Here is an 18558-nt window from a genome sequence, read left to right on the forward strand (position 1 = left end):
TTCAACATTTATACATCTACATTTATTGGACATTTTAGCTCACAAACAAAAAACTGTAACTTGCAGATTTCACATTCCAACATCTGAGCGTCCTCTAAAGTATTTCCATTTCCCTTCATAAACATGAAATGTGCTTTATGGGGAAGTTAACACCAAACTTTATGAATCAGCTCCAGTTAGTGTCGATGATCTTATTGAACACAAAAACATCAGAGAAGACAATGGAAGGAATTGTACTCACATGAACATAGAAAATAACTATAAATAAAGGAGCTGTAGCTCCTTTAACCACAAGGTTGGCGGTTCGATTCCCCAACTCCTACTGTCCGTGTGTCCTTGAGCGAGACATTGAAGTTCCTCCACAGATGTTTCATGTGTTTAGTAAATGACCAATGAAAGTAAATTTGTGGAACATCCGATAAAACAGAAGTACTTTTACAAAAGGACAGATATTCACCCATTTTGAACCAATTTGTTCTCTTGTAATGTTCCAGCTTCCCTTCAGCATCGATTTGTGAATTCTCAGAAATTCCACCAACTTTCCCGAGAAATTAAAAGTTAAAATGTCTTGGTTCTCTTAGCGTAGCCGCTACGGTTCCCCCAGTTCGCCCTCCATGGTCCGGACCAGCACGTACAGCTCTGCGAGCCCGACCACAGAGGCTACGATCACAGCCGATATCACTCGCTGGAAAACAAGACACAGAAACGAACAGAAAAGACAAAGTTTGGTAACTTTTAGGTGAAAACAAACATGTAGCGAAGCGCCAACTAGTGTCTCGGTGTCCTGGTTCGGACGCATTGGGTGAGAGTTAATTTCCGGTATTTTTGTTGTATTTTTCTTCGGCGATCGCCATCAAAATGTAAGTAATATTAATTTATACACATCAAAGGATGTACGTGTCAAATGTCATGAATATATATGGTCGTTTACATGTTTAAATACTATAGGAAAGTAACGATCTAAAACTCTAAAAAGAGTCTCTGTATTTTCACAGCACTGCTAATACAAGTTAGCATATGAATGTGTTTTTAAACTACGTTCTCAGATGTGTTGACAGCATTGATGGTAATTTTGGCGACCCCGGAAAACAAATTGAAACCCCCGAAAAACCATCAGCGCCCGGTGTTCACAACGCGGATAGAAGTTAGTCTGAACCAAGACAAGGGCGGCACACGGCTAATTCAACGTCGTTAGCATCCTTTTACCGACTCTGGTAAAGGCAAAGCTAAAGTTAATAAATAAAATGATATTCAGTTAGAAAGGTAAGAATTTAAACTTCAGTTTAACACCATTAAATCAACTGAAAACATTACACGATCATTTATACCAGTATTTTAGGTGGAATGTTAGCTTAAAAACTGTCCGGACCAGGACACAGAGATGCTATGTGTGTAGCATTCAAGGATTATAGGATAATTTATTGTCATTATGCAACACAGAGATGCACAAAGAAATGCAGTCATAGTAAAACAAGACAAACAAAACAAAAACAGAAGTACATTTATTTTAAATTTGCATCCAGAGGAACGTAAACAGCAGCAACACAAACGACAACATGGCCGACATCTGAACATGTAAACGGTGTTGTTTGGTTAACCGTTCTCTTACCGCCCCGGTGTCGGTGAACAGGTACTGACTCCCCATGTACGAGCACGCAAAAGCAGCAACCACCGTGACCACGAAGTTGAACACGGTCGCCACCACCGCTTTGACCGACCGCACTGGAGAGAGAAGAAGGTCATTATAAATATATATAATTCAGCCTCTGATTGTTGCCGTGGTGGTTATATAATAAGCATTGAAACTGTAATGAGATATTAAAACGGTACCACTCTCACCTTCACGTCCAAAATCTGCTAATGTTCCATTTCGGCTGATTGCCTGAAGACAAAGAAAAACATTTATCAATAAAATATGTGCAAATCTACAAAAATCAGTACAAAAGTATGTGACAAGATCTCTATATTTATATTTAGACATATGTTATACTACTGTAAAATCTCAAAGCATGAGATCACACCTTGATGAAGATATTTTTAATGTACACATAAAAACATACCTGAGTGTTGACATTCCGTGTGATTCTGCTGTATTCCTCGTTGGCTAGTCTGGCTTTGATTCTCTCAAGACGTGCGACTAGCTGGGGGTTCTGAGGGAGGAAAGTAAACAGTTTACGCTCCGCCTTGTTTCCTCCATGCTGTGAATGCAACATAACACTCATATATGTATATATACATACACACACAAACTGGTTTCACTTACTCTGGGAGGCTTCACAATCTCAGGTAGGTGCAGCAAGCAGTTCTCCAACAGCTCATGCAGGTAGAAAGGATGACCTGGAGGAAGAAAACAGCCAAAGTAATACACATTATATTAAGTTTATTAATGGCATGGCTTCTAGTATTAATTACTTTTATTGCAGAACATCACGTCAGGAAGACAGAGTATGTATTTTATATATGTAATAAAAAAAAAGGTAAGAGTTGTCCTATAAAAAGGTCCAAAATACCCAAACACATTGTCCAACTGACTCATTCATAAAACAGCAGCATTACTACATTTTTGCACACGTTACCATTCTCCTGGAGGTATTTCTTCAGAGTCCTCACTGTACTGAAGGACATCATTGCTGGCTCCGGTTTTCCGAGAGTCTCCTCCAGTTCTTCTCGCAATCTTTCGGGCAGACATGAGTCCGTCTTCTCCAACAGCTCCGTCACCTTATTTCTGAATGTATCCCCGACGATAATAAATGCGGAAGCCATGGTTTTAAATCCGACTGACTCCAAACCCGGAAGTATGATTTCTTAAGCGATGCAGCTGTCTAGATAAAAAAATAATAATAATTTGAGGTGTACGCGTAGATATGATGATAAGAAATTGAGCCAAAACTATCCGAAACTGTTTTAGTTGTTATAAAATGGTATAAAGCTCGGCATTTAACGCCTAAAAACAGCTAGTGAAGGATCTTTGTTGCAGCCGAGGCGGCCGCCATGTTGTTTATCATGTGACATGATGACGTATTCGGTCACGTGACGACCTGCGTGACTTTTTATTATTATTGGGCTTTTTTTTTAAATAATCAAATTTATTTTATAATCTTTGAAAACTCATTATATTTAAATAATATATGTATAATATAATATAATAAAAATAATGTTTGATTCCACATTCAACTCAAATGTTGCTCACTAACGGCACACACACGCGTGAGCTCCTTTTGGTGCGTTCAAGGCCTCCAAAACAAATTGTAAGAGTATTTTTCTAACAGGCTTTACGTGCGAAAAGCATATGGCGATAAAGCGCTTTAGTGTGAAACAAAATTCGTTTTTGCAACCTTTTTTTCACTTAATTTCTAAATTATGAATAATTACAACTGACGTCCACGCTTGTAAGATCCGTTAAAAAACGTTAATTTGCCATATATTCAAGTTTAATGGGTTGTTGCTCACTTTTAATCAGATTAATTAAAACTTAATTGCTAAATAATAATAATGAAAGCAAGCTAAATAGCTCCAATTAAATAGCTCTCGTAAATACAACTCTCTCAATCGCTCCCTTAAGGCAGCATAATTACATCATTACGCTGTAAATACGTGTAACGTTACGTGAGCGTGCCCTGCTGCCTGCTCTCCGGCTGTTGTAAAGATGGCGGCCTGTGCGTTACGCCGAGGCTTGCTGAGCACCGTCAGTAAATACAACAAGAAGCACACACACAGAATACTGAGCGTCATTGACGGCAGCAGTGGGTCCGAGGTGTTCAGACCGCGGGTTCAATGCCGGACCTGCGCTCTGCCCGTCCAACAGAGGCGGTTCATGACGTCACGGTAAGCGACTCTGCAGCCAAGTGTGAAAATGCTAACATGCTAACGACTTTAGCTAACTACGTACTACGTTGTCCTCTGCTGTTAGCTTGCTGTTTGTTAGCTGCTTAGCTAGCTATACAGCTAGCCAGCATGGCTTTGAGCAACATCTGATCTGACAGCCTCCAAATCTGCGTTAAATCACTCACCATGGAGGATGTTTATTAATGATTAGGCATGTTTAAGAAACATTAGTCTTAGTGACATATTATAATCTGTTTAGATAGTTCTGTAAATTATCTAACATACTGGTGTTTGTGTCTTATCTAACAGTGATTATGTGCATTGTTTATTGGACGGATTGTTTGATAAATGTAGTATTTCATCACTTATTTATTAAATATAGCTTAGTAGTTTTTGTTTGATTAAAAACCTTAACATTTTACTGTTTTAAGGATTACATTACATTCACCATTAGATAATAATAATCATAATAATAATAATAATAATGTTGTTTACAATGCACATTTCATACAGACTATGTAGCTCAAAGTGCTGTACATTTTAAAATACAATTATGTCATACTTAATATACAAAAGAGTTAATTGCATTATGCTTACTGATCTACATCTCTGAATTTAATATAAATGTTTGTGATTCAAACTTGTGCTGAACTCATGAATCTTTTTTTATAGTTGATCAATAATAATCAACTGTTTATCACTGAATTTATAATCAACTTAATCGATTACAGTCATGGATGTGGTTGAGGTTGTAGGAATTATAATCTGCCTGTAATCAGAATCTAACAATAATTAGCCTCGGATTAAACAAATCAAATGTGCTTCCATAGCAATGTGACGGCAGTATAAATACTTTAGTGACATGGTGAGCAGCATGTTGACTCTGCTTGGTGATGTAGTCATTTACTCAGTGCAGATAGAAACATGTGGCTCTCTGTGTTTAGAAGTAGTTACAAGAAATCTGTTCGTACCACGACTGAAAGCGAGCGGCAAGTTTATTTGTAAAACCTAATAAAACATAACCTCCGTGAGAGGAAGTACAGGTGGGTGGAATACCAGCGGTGAGTCGGCCTCAGCTCGTATCTCTCACTAGTTTATGAAAACCTTCTTTCATTGTATCCTCACATCTCCGGTCTCATTTAGCCGACCTTTCCCCCGCATGATGATGACGGCTCTGTGGCTCCACTCCTGTGTGCTGAAGCAGAACGGTGAAGTCCAACTGTTCCCCCGCTTATTGGCAGGAGAGTTGTTGACCAGAGTTCAGGCTGGTTGCAGGGTTTGAGAAAGGTTGTCTATATTTAGATCTGATTATTGACATTTCTCAGATGGTTTCAGAAGCAGCAGAAGTAAATATGTTCAAAGAGCTGCTGAGGCCTCCTCGTGTTCTGATGTACAGTGAAAACATCTGGATATTTCTGGGGATTTTTGTGATGCATTCACATTGAATCATGCAAACCAGATATCATGTTAGTGGACCAATGCTCCAACAACGGCATTTAAAAGGACTACAGCTAGCAGAAACATGAGCGTAAAGAGCATGCGATTGCAAATATTTGTTAGAAACCTACTTTGCAAATGATAATTATTGGCAAAACTAGGGGGCGCCCTCATGAAACTACAATATATGAAATATAAATGTCTCCCTTTTGGTTGCTGAATGTCCTGAACATCTACAGAGCAGATGTATATTCTGTAGCAGACACAAGAAAGCAATTTGATTTCCGCTGTAAACCACATAAAAAAATCAGGTTACCTCAGGTTATTATTATTCTCACAACAACCTGAAACCAACCTACAGTGTGATGTTTAATCCCACTGTCCATATATCCACCTCATTAATCCCCCACTCTTCATCTCTGTGGGGAAGATTAGCTTTGCACAAGTATGCGTGTTATTTATTTGAAGTGACCAGCTGTTGTCAGCGTGTGTGTGAGTGTGTGTTGTTGTTGTTGTTGTGAGTCTGCAGGCGAGGGCGTAGAGATTAGAGTGATCTTCCTCTTTGTTGACATCGGACAAGTCGAGGCGTTTTATTCAATCTTGTCAAAGTTGTGATTGAGATTACGGCTGACGTGGGAGGAGAGATTCTCCATAGAAGCTTCTTCTCGTCACAACTGTTGGATTTTACTAGTCGAGGCTCCTCAGGGATTTATAAACACTAATATGTCCCAATAGGAAATTTGTTTTGATCTCCGTCTACATGTTTTGTATACAGATCTGGGTTTTTTTAGGGCGGCAACCTCTGGTGTCTTAAAGCTGCATTCTCTCTAGTGTCCACCAGGGGGCGACTCCTCTGGTTGTATAGAAGTCTATGAGAAAATGACTCTACTTCTCTCTTGATTTATTACCTCAGTAAACATTGTAAACATGAGTTTATGGTCTCAATCTCTAGTTTCAAGTCTTCTTCAATACAGCATGATGTTCATTTAGTACATTATGGTCCATTTAGAGTCAAACAGACCATAAAGCAGGGGATGCTTTAGGGCGGGGCTACACATTGATTGACAGGTCTCTACCAGAGACGTATACGGCGTCTCTACGTCACTCCTCCTCAGTCCAGATATGGTCACTTCCTGTTTACTGGTTGCAAAAAGCCAAGATGGCGACGACCAAAACGACAAACTCAAGGCTTGAGAACATCAGTCCACAAGCCAATGAACGATGTCACGACGACTACGTCCACTTCTTATTTACAGTCTGTGGTGCTTTTCTTTTGAAGTTGGTTTCTCACACACGTGCACACGTGCACAGCGTCCAGTGTGTCATGGTGTTGCCTGTGTTTGGCAGGAGCAGGCCCGAAGGGAAGATTTTGGAGACGGTGGGAATGTTTGAGGCTGTGAAGCAGCACGGAAAATATGAAACGGGACAGGTGAGTCTCTCTGTCACCAAACACCTCCAAGAGGCCAAACCGTCTACGGCACTATATCACACGAGTCTATATTAGAGTCTTTAATACTGATTAAGTATCTTTTTGTTTTGTTGGCACATTTGCTCGATCCTGTCAAGTGAATGTAATCAAATTTACTGCTTTATTAAACCTCCTGCTGATATAATCTCACTGCTTGTTGTTTGCCCCCCCCCCAGCTGTTTCTCCACAGCGTGTTTGGCTACAGAGGCATCGTGTTGTTTCCTTGGCACGCCCGACTCTACGACAGAGACATCACGCCTCCCTTGACCGAGAGGTAAACCTCCGGCTGAAGGACTGACTTGTTTTGTGGTTAAAAACAAAGATTTATTTTTGTCTCTGTCACCGTCTTCCTTCAGCAAACCTGATCCTCCGGGAGCCCACGGCTCCAAGGAGGTGAAGGGGAAGACTCACACCTACTACCAAGTCCTGATCGACACCAGGGACTGCCCTCACATAGTAAGTCACTACAGCAGCATGTTCTTCCTTTAGGACCAGCTGCTACCTTTAAAGCTGCTACCCTCGTATCTCTACTATGTCCCAGGACCCTCGTATCTCTACTATGTCCCAGGACCCTCGTATCTCTATTATGTCCCAGGACCCTCGTATCTCTATTATGTCCCAGGACCCTCGTATCTCTATTATGTCCCAGGACCCTCGTATCTCTGGTATGTCCCAGGACCCTCGTATCTCTGGTATGTCCCAGGACCCTCGTATCTCTGGTATGTCCCAGGACCCTCGTATCGGACGTGTGTCGAGTCGCTGTGTGACTTTTCTTTTGTTGTGTTTGACAGTCTCAGAGGTCCCAGACGGAGGCAGTGACGTTTCTGGCCAACCACGACGACAGCAGAGCCCTGTACGCTATCCCAGGTATGCAGACTGGTAAAGAGACGCCAGACCACCGACATGTTGACCGCACAGTACTGTCACGTGTGTGTCACGCGTCTAACGGCTTTGAATCGGGACATTATCATTCTACCGTCTTTAATTCTGCTCCAGTATACAACATTCAGATTCCCGTCTCTTATAGAATATGAAACTTTCCCTTTTCATGTGTTTTACAGTCGGCTTCATCCCCGTGTGTCTGTTTTCTCTCCTTCAGGTCTGGACTACGTGAGCCACGAAGACATCCTGCCCTACAACTCTGCAGAGCAGATCCCAATCCAGCACGAGCTGTTTGAGCGCTTCCTCATGTTCAACCCGGCCAAATGTAAACATCGTTCCTCACACAAACCTTTAACGATGCCTTATGAAATACTGATATCATGATTAACCAGAATATTTCTAATCTAGCTAATGAAGCAAAATATTATCGTCAAACTATTTACTTTTACTTTGTTCATGTCATCAAAGGAAGCTTGTTTTTCTGTGGCTTAGGATGCTCATGTGTCATAGGTGATGGGAACACATATTTTATTTGGGCCACAGCGCCCCCGACACATTTTACAATGAGCTGCCCCATCGCTACGTTCCTCCTACATGTATGAAAGTTTGTTTGCACATGTGACTCATGGAGGCTTAAAGAAAAGTCTCTTGGGACGCTCTCAGACGTCCGAGCCAGAGTCCCGCCGGCACCCCCGACGTGCGGCAGGATGAGATTGCCTCTTCATCTCCGCTCGCAGCTTTAATTATTATTAATTTAATCTAGGCCATTAACGAGCAGCACTAAAACTTTATTTCACTCTGATGGTTAATCTGTGTAATTACTCCACGGTTCACACGACTCTTTGGTCATTTTCTATATCCGAAATGCTCCCACACTGTCGATTTAAGAGATATAAGGCTACTATGTTAATTGCTTCTGACATTTAACGCGTCAAGTGAGTGACACGACTCTGACACACTCAAAACAAACCAGCTCTCACACACGTGTCACAGGACAACCATGCAGCAAACAAGACACCATAGATAGAGTAGCTTCTTAACCGTGATTTATGTCTTTAAAAAGATATCATCACCCATTATATTCATAAGAGAATGTTTTTCCCTGATCTACAACAAGTCACCGGATCGTTGACATTAACGGTTTGCGTTGTTGAAGTAACCGTGAACTGTGTTCTCCGTGTCCATTTCTTTGCTCCGTCGTCGTCCTGCAGCTCCTCCGTTCACAGCCAGAGACACCCTGAAGGCGTGGCAGGAGAAGAACCACCCCTGGCTGGAGCTCTCGGACGTCCACAGGGAGACCACGGAGAACATCCGGGTCACCGTCATCCCCTTCTACATGGGCATGAGGGTAAATCACCAGAGTAACTTATGGAGGCCATTTTGGCTCCGACGATCAAAAAAACCCCGTTTCCTGTTGGCTTCTTGTAGCCGTCTTTTGTTCTGTAGATGCTAATAGAAAGTCTTTGTTGTTCTCAGGAGGCCCAGAACTCCCATGTCTACTGGGTGAGTAGTAGTTTTTATTATCTGTCACTGTGGGAATTAACACCAGCTGGGAGCTTTAAACATGTCCGTGTCAGCAGAATCTATTTAAAGGCTTTAATGGCTTTAGTATTAATATTAACAAAACATTGCAAATTAAATGTATACAATATTACAATTAACTTGTGGTTCGGTACGTACCTCAGTTTTTGGGAAAACAACAAAAAAAGATCCAAAAAATGTTTTACTTTGAAAAAGATAAGACGAATAAATAAGTCTGTAAATGTTAATTATTAGACTGTCTGGGCTGCAGCTTGTACTCATTTAAACTGAGCACATGTGAACTCACATTGTAGCGGTGCTGAAGCAACAAACTGTAATGTTTTAAATCTGTATTGTCCACAATCCAGTGGGGTCATGTATGTATGTCAGGGCGTAATGTACTGAACGTTTCAGTTGGAGTACACGTGTTATTACAGGTGTTATTACACCTCTAGTACCGACATGTCTGTCGTCATCCTGCAGTGGCGCTACTGCATCCGTCTGGAGAACATGGGCAGCGAGGTGGTCCAGCTGAGAGAGAGACACTGGAGGATCTTCAGCCTGTCAGGAACCCTGGAGACGGTCCGAGGACGAGGAGTCGTAGGCCGGGTTAGAGCGCGCACACATACACACACACACACACACACTCTTTAATTATCACAAATGTATGGGAACACATAAGTTACTGTTAAAAGGTTGTTAGCTGCGTCGCTAGCTACAGGGCCGGGTATCTGTATCGATAACTTTAAGGTATTTTTTCATTTATTTTTTATTACATTTTTTTATTTTTGATTATTTTTTTTTGATTATCATTTATTTAATTTATTTTTATTTTTCCTTTATCTTTTTATCATTGATGATTATTTCTGTGTTTAAAGTCTAAACTCTGCGTGTGAACTCAGACTGATCTTGTGTTTCTCTCTCAGGAGCCGGTGTTGTCTAAAGAGCAGCCGGCCTTCCAGTACAGCAGCCATGTGTCTCTACAAGCCCCCAGCGGTCACATGTGGTGAGTCTACCGTCACTAACCTCTCTACTAACGTCACTACTACCGTCACGTCTTCTCCTCGCCGCTTCTTCCTCCAGAGGCTCAAACATCTCCGTCCTCTCTTCTTCTGTTGTTTTTAGGGGGACGTTTCGAATCGAGAGGACCGACGGCTCCCACTTCGACGTCCGCATCCCTCCCTTCTCCCTGGAGAGCAACAAAGACGACAAAGCGCCCCCCGCTGGCTACACATTCTAACTGCGAGTAGTCGCCTCCCACCTGCAGGGGGCCCCGCCTCCTCGTCTAGAACAGCTTGAGTCAGGTGCTGCAGAGGGAAAATATAGCGTTTAATAGATCATCCAGCAGAGAGACGTCATCGATTAACTGACATGAGGTGGAGACATTATCGACAGTTCAAGAGACACGACACAGAGAAGAGAGAGGGAGGGAGGGAGGGAGATATTGTTTTGTTTTTTATTATCGAGGGAATCTTTCCTGCTGGGTTCATGAAAAGAGCAACAACTGCAGCCGAGCTTCCACCTCCAGTTGGATACTTCCAGTCTAACATGTTACCAACTCCTCCGAGATGTTCTCGTTTGAATTTATACAAACACACGACTCGTAGCTTTCATCCCGACCCGGTTTATGTTTCTCATCATACGTCCATCACGGTTTAGTTGCGTCAGGTTGACTTATGAGCTGCTTATTGTGTGCAAGTTACATTTATTTACAACATTGAAGCACACTGGATGGAATCCGTCACTTAGCAGAAAAGACTCGTGATTTAAAATGTATATTTTATATATTTACCTTCGTGTGGTTTAGTGGATCTCTGGCAGCAGTTATAACTTCTACAGTCTGTGTGAGGAGGTCTGTCTCCCTCATCAGCTCCTTTCTCAGGTACAGTACATACTTTATATTTGTACTTTTAGTTCTCTGATAAAAACACTGATTACATGTTTAGTGATCACACAAAGAAAGACAACTTGGTTTTTAAACGCTTTAGAAACAAAAGGTGTTAAAAATCTACATCTGAGTAAATATTCTACAGGATGTTCAACCTTTTAGTTTCTTTATGATGCATTTAATTCTTTACAGATTACAGTTTGTGGCGTTTTGTCGGTTACACTCGTCGTCTTCTTGCTTCTTCACGGTTCCATTTGTTTGTTCGTCTTCTGGAGTTTTAGAGAATAAAACAAAGAACAACACACAGAGTATAAACAAAGCCTTAAAACACGTCACATCTTCACTTCACACTGATTCAATGCAACGTATAACACCAGTAAAGGGAGTGAATATGTAATTATAATTTATATAGTATTTAGATCATCCATAATTCCATCCTCTGACTCAATGCTGTAAAAGATGGTATACCTTTTATAAGCAGTGAACTGTAAATGTTGACAAAGAAAAGAATCTTTCGTTTGCCGTAAAGGTGAGATTCAGCGCTTAGTTAATAACAAATGCAGCAACCGTGAAGTCATTAAAGCAAGCCGAAGATAAGAGGTTTGTGTGTTTTAAAGCAGACGGAGGTGTTCGTCCTGGACGTCGTTGCTTTTTCATCTGTTGACGTCTCTCCGGTTAACGAGAGGAAAGAAACTAAACATCGTTTTTGTTTCGATAAGTGATTTGAAGCAACTGTGGTGGTTGAAATGCTACTGTAAATAGAAATGTAATTAAAGGCAAAACAAATAAATAATAAACCTTTTTTGAAAAGTACATCTTGACGTTTCTTGTGTATTTATATTCAGTCTCAAACATGCTCCTGTGAGGTCAATACAAGTGTGGAAAATGTGTTTTTATGTTGAATGAGCTTTAATTTGACTTTGTTGAAGACTCGTAACCAAAAACACAGTATATCCTCTTCATGTACTGTACTACTGCTGCTACAACTATATATGTATGTATATATGTTTATATATACATGTTTATATACTCTGAACAGCCACCAGCAGGGGGCAGTGTAACCCTCTCCTTGTCTACACATTGACCTCTAGTGCATGAAGCATGTGATCACATTTACTGCATTGAATGAATATGAAAAGTTTTGTCTCCGTTTTAAAATGATTCCTCACTAAATGTTGACTCAGTCTGGTGAAACTGCTTCATACAATATATAATCTATTTTATTACATATTAAAAATTCACAAAAGCATTTTAAATGAACAGATAAGCGACAAAGTTCCTTCTTTATTCTTTACTCAATAGGACAAATAACTGCTTAAGACTCGAGGCCATTTATAAATTGAAACTTCTAAAAACTATTTAATTTCAATATATTGCGTTGACAATGTAACGGATCTTATGAAGCATTTTAAAATAAATTACAATAAACTAAGCATAATCAATCGCACCAATTCCATTAAAGAAAGCGGGAAAATAACATCAAAATATAGTAAAGATGATAATGATAAAAGAAAATGTGTAGAGATGATGTGACCTACTTCTGCCTCAATATGCTAGCTAGCATTAATCAATTAGCCTAATTTATATTTTAGATATTCTTTTAATTAATTGATAATTGTACAATCAACTATATGCTGATTTTACTAAGACTACAAGATCGTAAACGGTACAAATCATCTCGACAATATATAGACGGATACTTTATTAATCCCGCAAAGTAAAACATATTAAATATAAAATGCACAATATATACCATGAAATATAATAATATTAAATTGACTAAATAATAGTGCAAAGATTTCACTAAAACAACAAATATAATGCGGAAAATTAGCAAACGTTCAAACGACGCCTTACTTAATGTAAATTGGCACGTGGCCTGTTTAGAGAGCGAAACGACCGTAAACTTTTTGTCGGCGCTCGCGCTCCTCTCCCCGCCCTTCCCTTCCATCACGTGCACTCGCTGCGCGCGCCCACCATTCAGTTGAACAGGAGGGTGAAACGTACAATTCAGTCCCAGCAAAAAAAAGGACCGAGGGAGCACCTCAGAGACGGCCGATGCGTCTGCGTCCTGCTCCGGGAACGGAGGGAGGATCCACCTTGGAGAAGGACGAATGTGTTTTTGTTTCAGTGTGTGCGCGAGGAAGGACAGGGCAGCGCGTGCAGGGAGGAGGAGGGAGGAGAGGAGACAGCGGTGATCTTGCAGGAGACGTAAACATTGCCATGCCCTGCTTCATGCACCACCTCCTCGGATGCGTTTCCTCCTCCGTTGGGCTTTAGAGGATAACAGCAGAGGAGGTAACGCGGTTGTTTGGAGGTAAATATATATTTTTTGGAGATGGTGGTGAAGTTGTGCTCGGGATAGGAGGTCTGCAGACTCTGCACGAAGGAGAGGAGTCCTGCGTCCTCCTGACTTTGCTGTGTCCGTGGTTTTTTCTTATTGCGGCCATGCTGCACGCAGCATCCTCCGACCTGTTCCCGACCTGAGCTGCACCCTCCAGGATTACCCAAGTTCACCCAAAAACTGTCCCTTGTGTACTTTGGAGCCATTTACTCTTCTGTGACTGGGGGATGATGAGCATTCTTCTCGTGCAGTTTGGATTTGTTTTGCTCCCAGCTGCAGACACTCAGATGAGCAAAGTATCCCAAACACTGATCAGACCCGGATGTGCGTGACTGCTTGAGTTTCTCTTCACAGTTAAAGTTTACTGCAGCACCCAATGGGTGCCAAGCAGACCAAGGGCCAGGAGCCCGGAGGGGCCAGCCCCCAGCACGGCTGGAGGCGAACGCCCACCAAGGAGCGCGGTGGCGGCGGCGACATCTTGGCCTCCCTCATGCTGAAGTCGGGGGACCGGCTGAGCCGCGGCGGGTCGACGCCGCCGCCTTACCAGCGGCGCATCGGCATGATCCAGGAGATGATGCTGATGGCCAAGCAGGGCAAGCAGGACGAGGCCACGGAGATGCTCAAGACACTCCGACAGGTATAGCAGCTCTGTGTGTGTGTGTGTGTGTGTGTGTGTGTGTGTGTGCGTGACGCTCTCAGGGGTCACAAGATCACCACAAGCATCCCTTCATTCATTTATTTTCTGTGTGTTGATGTCATCACCGGATGCAGAAACAGAAACCAGACTCTCAGACGGACTGTTGACGCGATGACTTTTAACTGAATCAACGTTTGATGAATTGAGCTCTGCTGCACTGGTCGGCCTTCAAATATGTAATGGGAATCACCAGAGGCCCTGATACTTAAAAGTTACTACGAGGAACTTCCATTTTGTGTTGATTCTGTTGCCCCCTGTGGACTAACGTGGTAGTGTCTCTGAGCATCAGAGTCCCTTTAGAAAACCTCTCATGTTACTGCAGCAGGGTCTGACAGTCTGACCCTCTCAGTCCTGGTTCTGGTTCTCCCGTGCCCCCCTTCCCTCCAGCGGGTCCAGCAATACGTCCTGGGTCTGGCTCCCAGCGGGGACCGATGAACTTGATTTTTGTGCCGAATCCGACCCGGCGGCACCGATGAATACCTCCATAAAAACAGCCAATCTTCTCTCTAATGGTCTCGTTTACTTATTAGACTGAGACTGTTTCATAACCAGTTTAAACTTCCTCAATTACTTAGTAACTTAAATTCACGATACGTTATGAGATTTTAAACATTTTTAGCGAAAAATTGCTATTTGTTACCTTTTTTGTTTTATTTATTACTAAGATAAAGTTTTCACTTGGTTCATCACGCTTAATTCATTTTTCCAGTAGACTGAGAAAGCAAAATGTTTAATTTGCATTTACAATAATAATAGTTTGTATAATAACATATAGATCATTTGTGTCCATGTACAGATACAATACTGCTTAAATATCACTATTGATTTTTCTCTCCACCTCTAGTTGCTACGATTTATAGCCTCTCTACGTCTTTCAAGACATTTTTACAGCTCTCTGCTGCTGCTGTCGCTGCTAAAACAAGAAATACCACCAGTTGAATTGGTTCGGATTTGTAGAAGCTGTAAAGAAAAGGAGGATCTGATCAATTATGCAAAGTTAATCTAATATGCGATTATCATTTGGGAGGAGAGGGAAACGGAGAGAGAGGATAAGAGTGAAGACGCAGCTATAAGCTCTCATCCCCGTAGACAGAACTGCACACAATCCATATGCTGCCGCTGTTTATACCTCTATGACTCAACCACAGGGAACCTTATCAACACACACACACACACACACACACATGGTGCTTTCACAGTTTATTGTTTGGGGCCGCTTTTGTGTTCCAGTTTTCTTATCATTTAGCATTCTTACCATCCGTGACGCTGCTCGATTGAGCTACGAGACTCCAGAGGAGGAGAGTCACAGTCTCTGGTGATGTCCAGGTTATAAATATACACCCAGGCTTAAAACTGGGCTTTGTCTGATTGGACAACAAAGGAATTAATTGTCTTTTTGTTTAATCAATCATCAGAAGGTTGAACAATCTGGTAAATGAAAGTCTCTCAGGCGTAATTGACAAAACTGGTTTTCAGCTTCAGTGTGCGGATTTTGCTGCTTTTCTCTGTTTTTAGATCGCTGTAAACTGAATGTCTTTTGACTGTTGATCGTGGTCATTTGAAGAGTACAAAAGAGAACGTCCATTGAGGTTAGCTGTCACGGTGACAACACACGGTCAGTAGGGCCGTAAAGTGTCGTAAACTCCTAGCCAGAGACGGAGGGGCCGGCTAGTTAGCTAGTTAGCTTGTTAGCTTGTGCTTCTCCAGAGAGACGAGGAGCGAGGCGGAGGGACTGTTGGACCACCGGCCCACTGTTCAGCTAATCTTCTGTAACCACAAAAGCATGGTGGAATTAGCAAGCTAGCCAACTAGCTAACTAGAGACCGGGAATGAGGCGGAGGGAACGCTGTACCCAGCGCTGCAGCTGGCCACGCTTAGTTGTCTCATTTACACTCTTTTTTTAAGACACGTAAAAGCTTCTAAATTCTCTAGAGGGGTATTTGCTGACCTATTTTATATTGTAGAATTAAACTTTAAAATCTCTTCGGATTGTATTAACCACAAACCTTCGAGACAAGGAATCCTGAAGTGCAATGATGTGCTTATTCTACTGGTGGCTCGTCTGAAGACAGCAGCTTAAATTGTCAGTTTTAAGTACCTTTTCTTTATCTGGCCTCATTGTGAGATATTCAGGCTTTCATTTGCAAACAGCCTCTTTTACTGAGACCTCCATTATGGCGTCTGCTGCTTGGAGATTTGTGGTGAACTATAAAGCCTCTATCGGCACTTAGTGGGCTACTTCTCCTGTCATTAGGGCGACTTGTACACAATTTACAAACGTAACATATTTCCTCATCTCGTCGGCGCGTCCATTCTTTACACAGTTATTTCAGCAGCAAGCAGTGCTGTCGTGTCACTAGAAAGGAGAAGACTTGATCCAGTGGGTGAAGGGTTGAGGTCAAGGTCTTCTGGAAGGAAGCAGCTGTTATTGGAGCGATTAGCGAGCGGCGTGTCCAGCGGCGTTATCAGCCCAATGGAGCGGATTTGTAAATGTTCATTTTAAAGTAGCTTTGATGTGTGCGTGAGAGAGAGAGAGAGAGCAAGACCCTCAGCCCTGTAACGTCCGTCCCGTAAATTCTTCCGTTTGATTATATAGAGGAAGATTATAGAGGAAGATCAATCAAGCCCTCTTATATTATTAAAGATACTATAATACTCTGTTGAATTTTCTGTCACCAATCTACTTCCTGTTTACACCCGTTGTCACCTGCATGCCCAGTCACGTGATATTCGATTTCAGGCGTGTTAGTCTGGACGGAAATAAATAATTAGTAAAACGCCCGTGTGGGCGGAGATCGTTTCCATATTAGTGTGGACGCGGCTTCAGAGAGTTGGAGGCGGAGAGCGGAGGGCCGCAGGATGGAAACAACATGTTGGGTCATGAAAAGCAAATTACAGAACGGTACATGACGAACGGATCACACGATGAATTGGATGAAGACAATTACTGAGGAAAAGGATACGCACCATGAGGGCTAAGCTGTAACAGACACTGATGAAGAAGAAGAAGAAGAAGAAGAAGAGAGGCAGCGTCAGCGAGTGATTACAGAGACATTAGAGGACACTCGGGGAAGAAAAAGAGGGGAAATGACACAGAAGAAGAAGAAGCTTGTTAGTGGTTACCAGGCTCTCCTCCACGTTGCCCGGAAACCATTGCGATCCCCCGGGGGGGCAAATAGACATTGATTATCAAGCTGGAGCTCTGTTAAGAGCTAACGAGGAGGCCACCTTCTTAATCATGCCCTTCAGTTTACCCCCCCCCCCCCCCCCCCCCCCCTTCAGCTGACCACTAAACGATGACCAATGCGTCTGTGGAAACCTCCTCAGCACTAAATGTATCCTCAGAGGTTCCCTCGCTGTTTGATGTAATCGATACTAGTACTCTTATCAACACTGCTTATTGGTTCCTTTTGATTATATTGTGGGAAAAAATCAACAATTAATCAATAAAATAATCGTCATTGCCTCATTAATCTTGTATGTAAACAAACAGCGTAACAAGAAGCTCCTAAAATCTTTAAAATACATTCTCAGCCAAACATTTATCTAAGATATTATCTTTCATTGATGATCCTGTTGTTCTGATCAAACTCCGTATCACATCACTAACGTATGACATCACTAACGTATGACATCACTAACGTATGACATCACTAACGTGTGACATCACTAACATATGACATCACTACCGTTACCTGACGGCTGCTCCACAAACAGACTGATGTTCTGCTTGTTGGTCACATGTTGTGATGAACTTACTTGTGAGGGTTTTATTGTGTTTGAGACGACCAGAGTTCTACAATGTTTCCTTCTCTCTGATCATGATGTGAGTCTCACGCTGTACTGAGAGGAGACAAAGACAGAGAGACAGAGAGAGGACGTCTCACTCAGGAACTATAAAGTACTGATAGCAGAACCTTTAACTCCGGACCGTATCAATACTCTACAGGTTTTTACTCATTTAGAACTGGTTAACGGTTGTAACCGGGTTTCTTTTGTGGAGTAACGAGAGGTTCTGCGTTGATTAAACTACTAAATCTCTTTTGTGTGAAGGTATGGCCACAAAAGGCTACAACCTTTTACATGCATTGTACTGTTAATTAACACATCCTCCTTTTTCTTTCTTCTTGTCGGCACTTGGAGTGCAGCGTCTCAACAAGGTGCCGTTTGATTGATTCAGCTTTTGTTTTTATGCTGCACTTTGAGTCTCGGCTGTGAATCGAGCGCCGCCTGCAGTCTGCTCCACCGACAGATCATTTAACTTCATTCCACTACAGTCCAGATGTGTCCGACTATCAGCCAGTTTCTGTGTTGATGTGAAGTTACAATGAAAATGTTGCCATAGCTTTGCCATCATGAATAATTAATATTCCCCACGATGTCCCCTCAGAGACGGAGACGGACCTTTTTTTCGGTGATGAATAAAGGTCTGATTCCATCACAGGGTCCCAGAGAGCCACGTCAGTGACACCAGGACTCGGATAAACGGAATGCAG

General features: G+C 42.1%; 3 protein-coding genes across 3 annotated transcripts in view; 2 read left to right on the forward strand and 1 right to left on the reverse strand.

Moving 5' to 3' along the window:
- Positions 1-2998, reverse strand: vma12 (vacuolar ATPase assembly factor VMA12). The gene is made up of 6 exons (XM_076100853.1): positions 2577-2998; positions 2264-2337; positions 2061-2150; positions 1840-1882; positions 1610-1722; positions 1-685 (listed from the first exon to the last, which is right to left on the reverse strand). The coding sequence occupies exons 1-6, from the start codon at positions 2761-2763 to the stop codon at positions 590-592; spliced, it is 603 nt and encodes a 200-aa protein (XP_075956968.1). The 5' UTR covers positions 2764-2998; the 3' UTR covers positions 1-589.
- A 620-nt stretch (positions 2999-3618) lies between these two features.
- On the forward strand, positions 3619-11834 carry poldip2 (polymerase (DNA-directed), delta interacting protein 2). Its single transcript, XM_076100384.1, has 11 exons — positions 3619-3825; positions 6616-6691; positions 6907-7004; positions 7087-7186; positions 7522-7597; positions 7830-7937; positions 8824-8960; positions 9089-9115; positions 9617-9742; positions 10060-10139; positions 10259-11834. Exons 1-11 carry the CDS (start codon positions 3647-3649, stop codon positions 10371-10373), a joined length of 1122 nt encoding a protein of 373 aa, XP_075956499.1. The 5' UTR covers positions 3619-3646; the 3' UTR covers positions 10374-11834.
- A 1907-nt stretch (positions 11835-13741) lies between these two features.
- lrrc75a (leucine rich repeat containing 75A) overlaps positions 13742-18558 on the forward strand; it is a 30680-nt gene continuing 25863 nt past the window's right edge. Inside the window, exon 1 of the mRNA XM_076100739.1 lies at positions 13742-14002. Coding sequence (XP_075956854.1) covers positions 13742-14002 — 261 coding nt within the window. The remainder of the gene's footprint in view (positions 14003-18558) is intronic.

Source organism: Anarhichas minor, unplaced genomic scaffold (assembly GCF_050575085.1).
Source record: "Anarhichas minor isolate MPS153535 unplaced genomic scaffold, ASM5057508v1 ptg000026l, whole genome shotgun sequence".
Taxonomy (NCBI): Eukaryota; Metazoa; Chordata; class Actinopteri; order Perciformes; family Anarhichadidae; genus Anarhichas; species Anarhichas minor.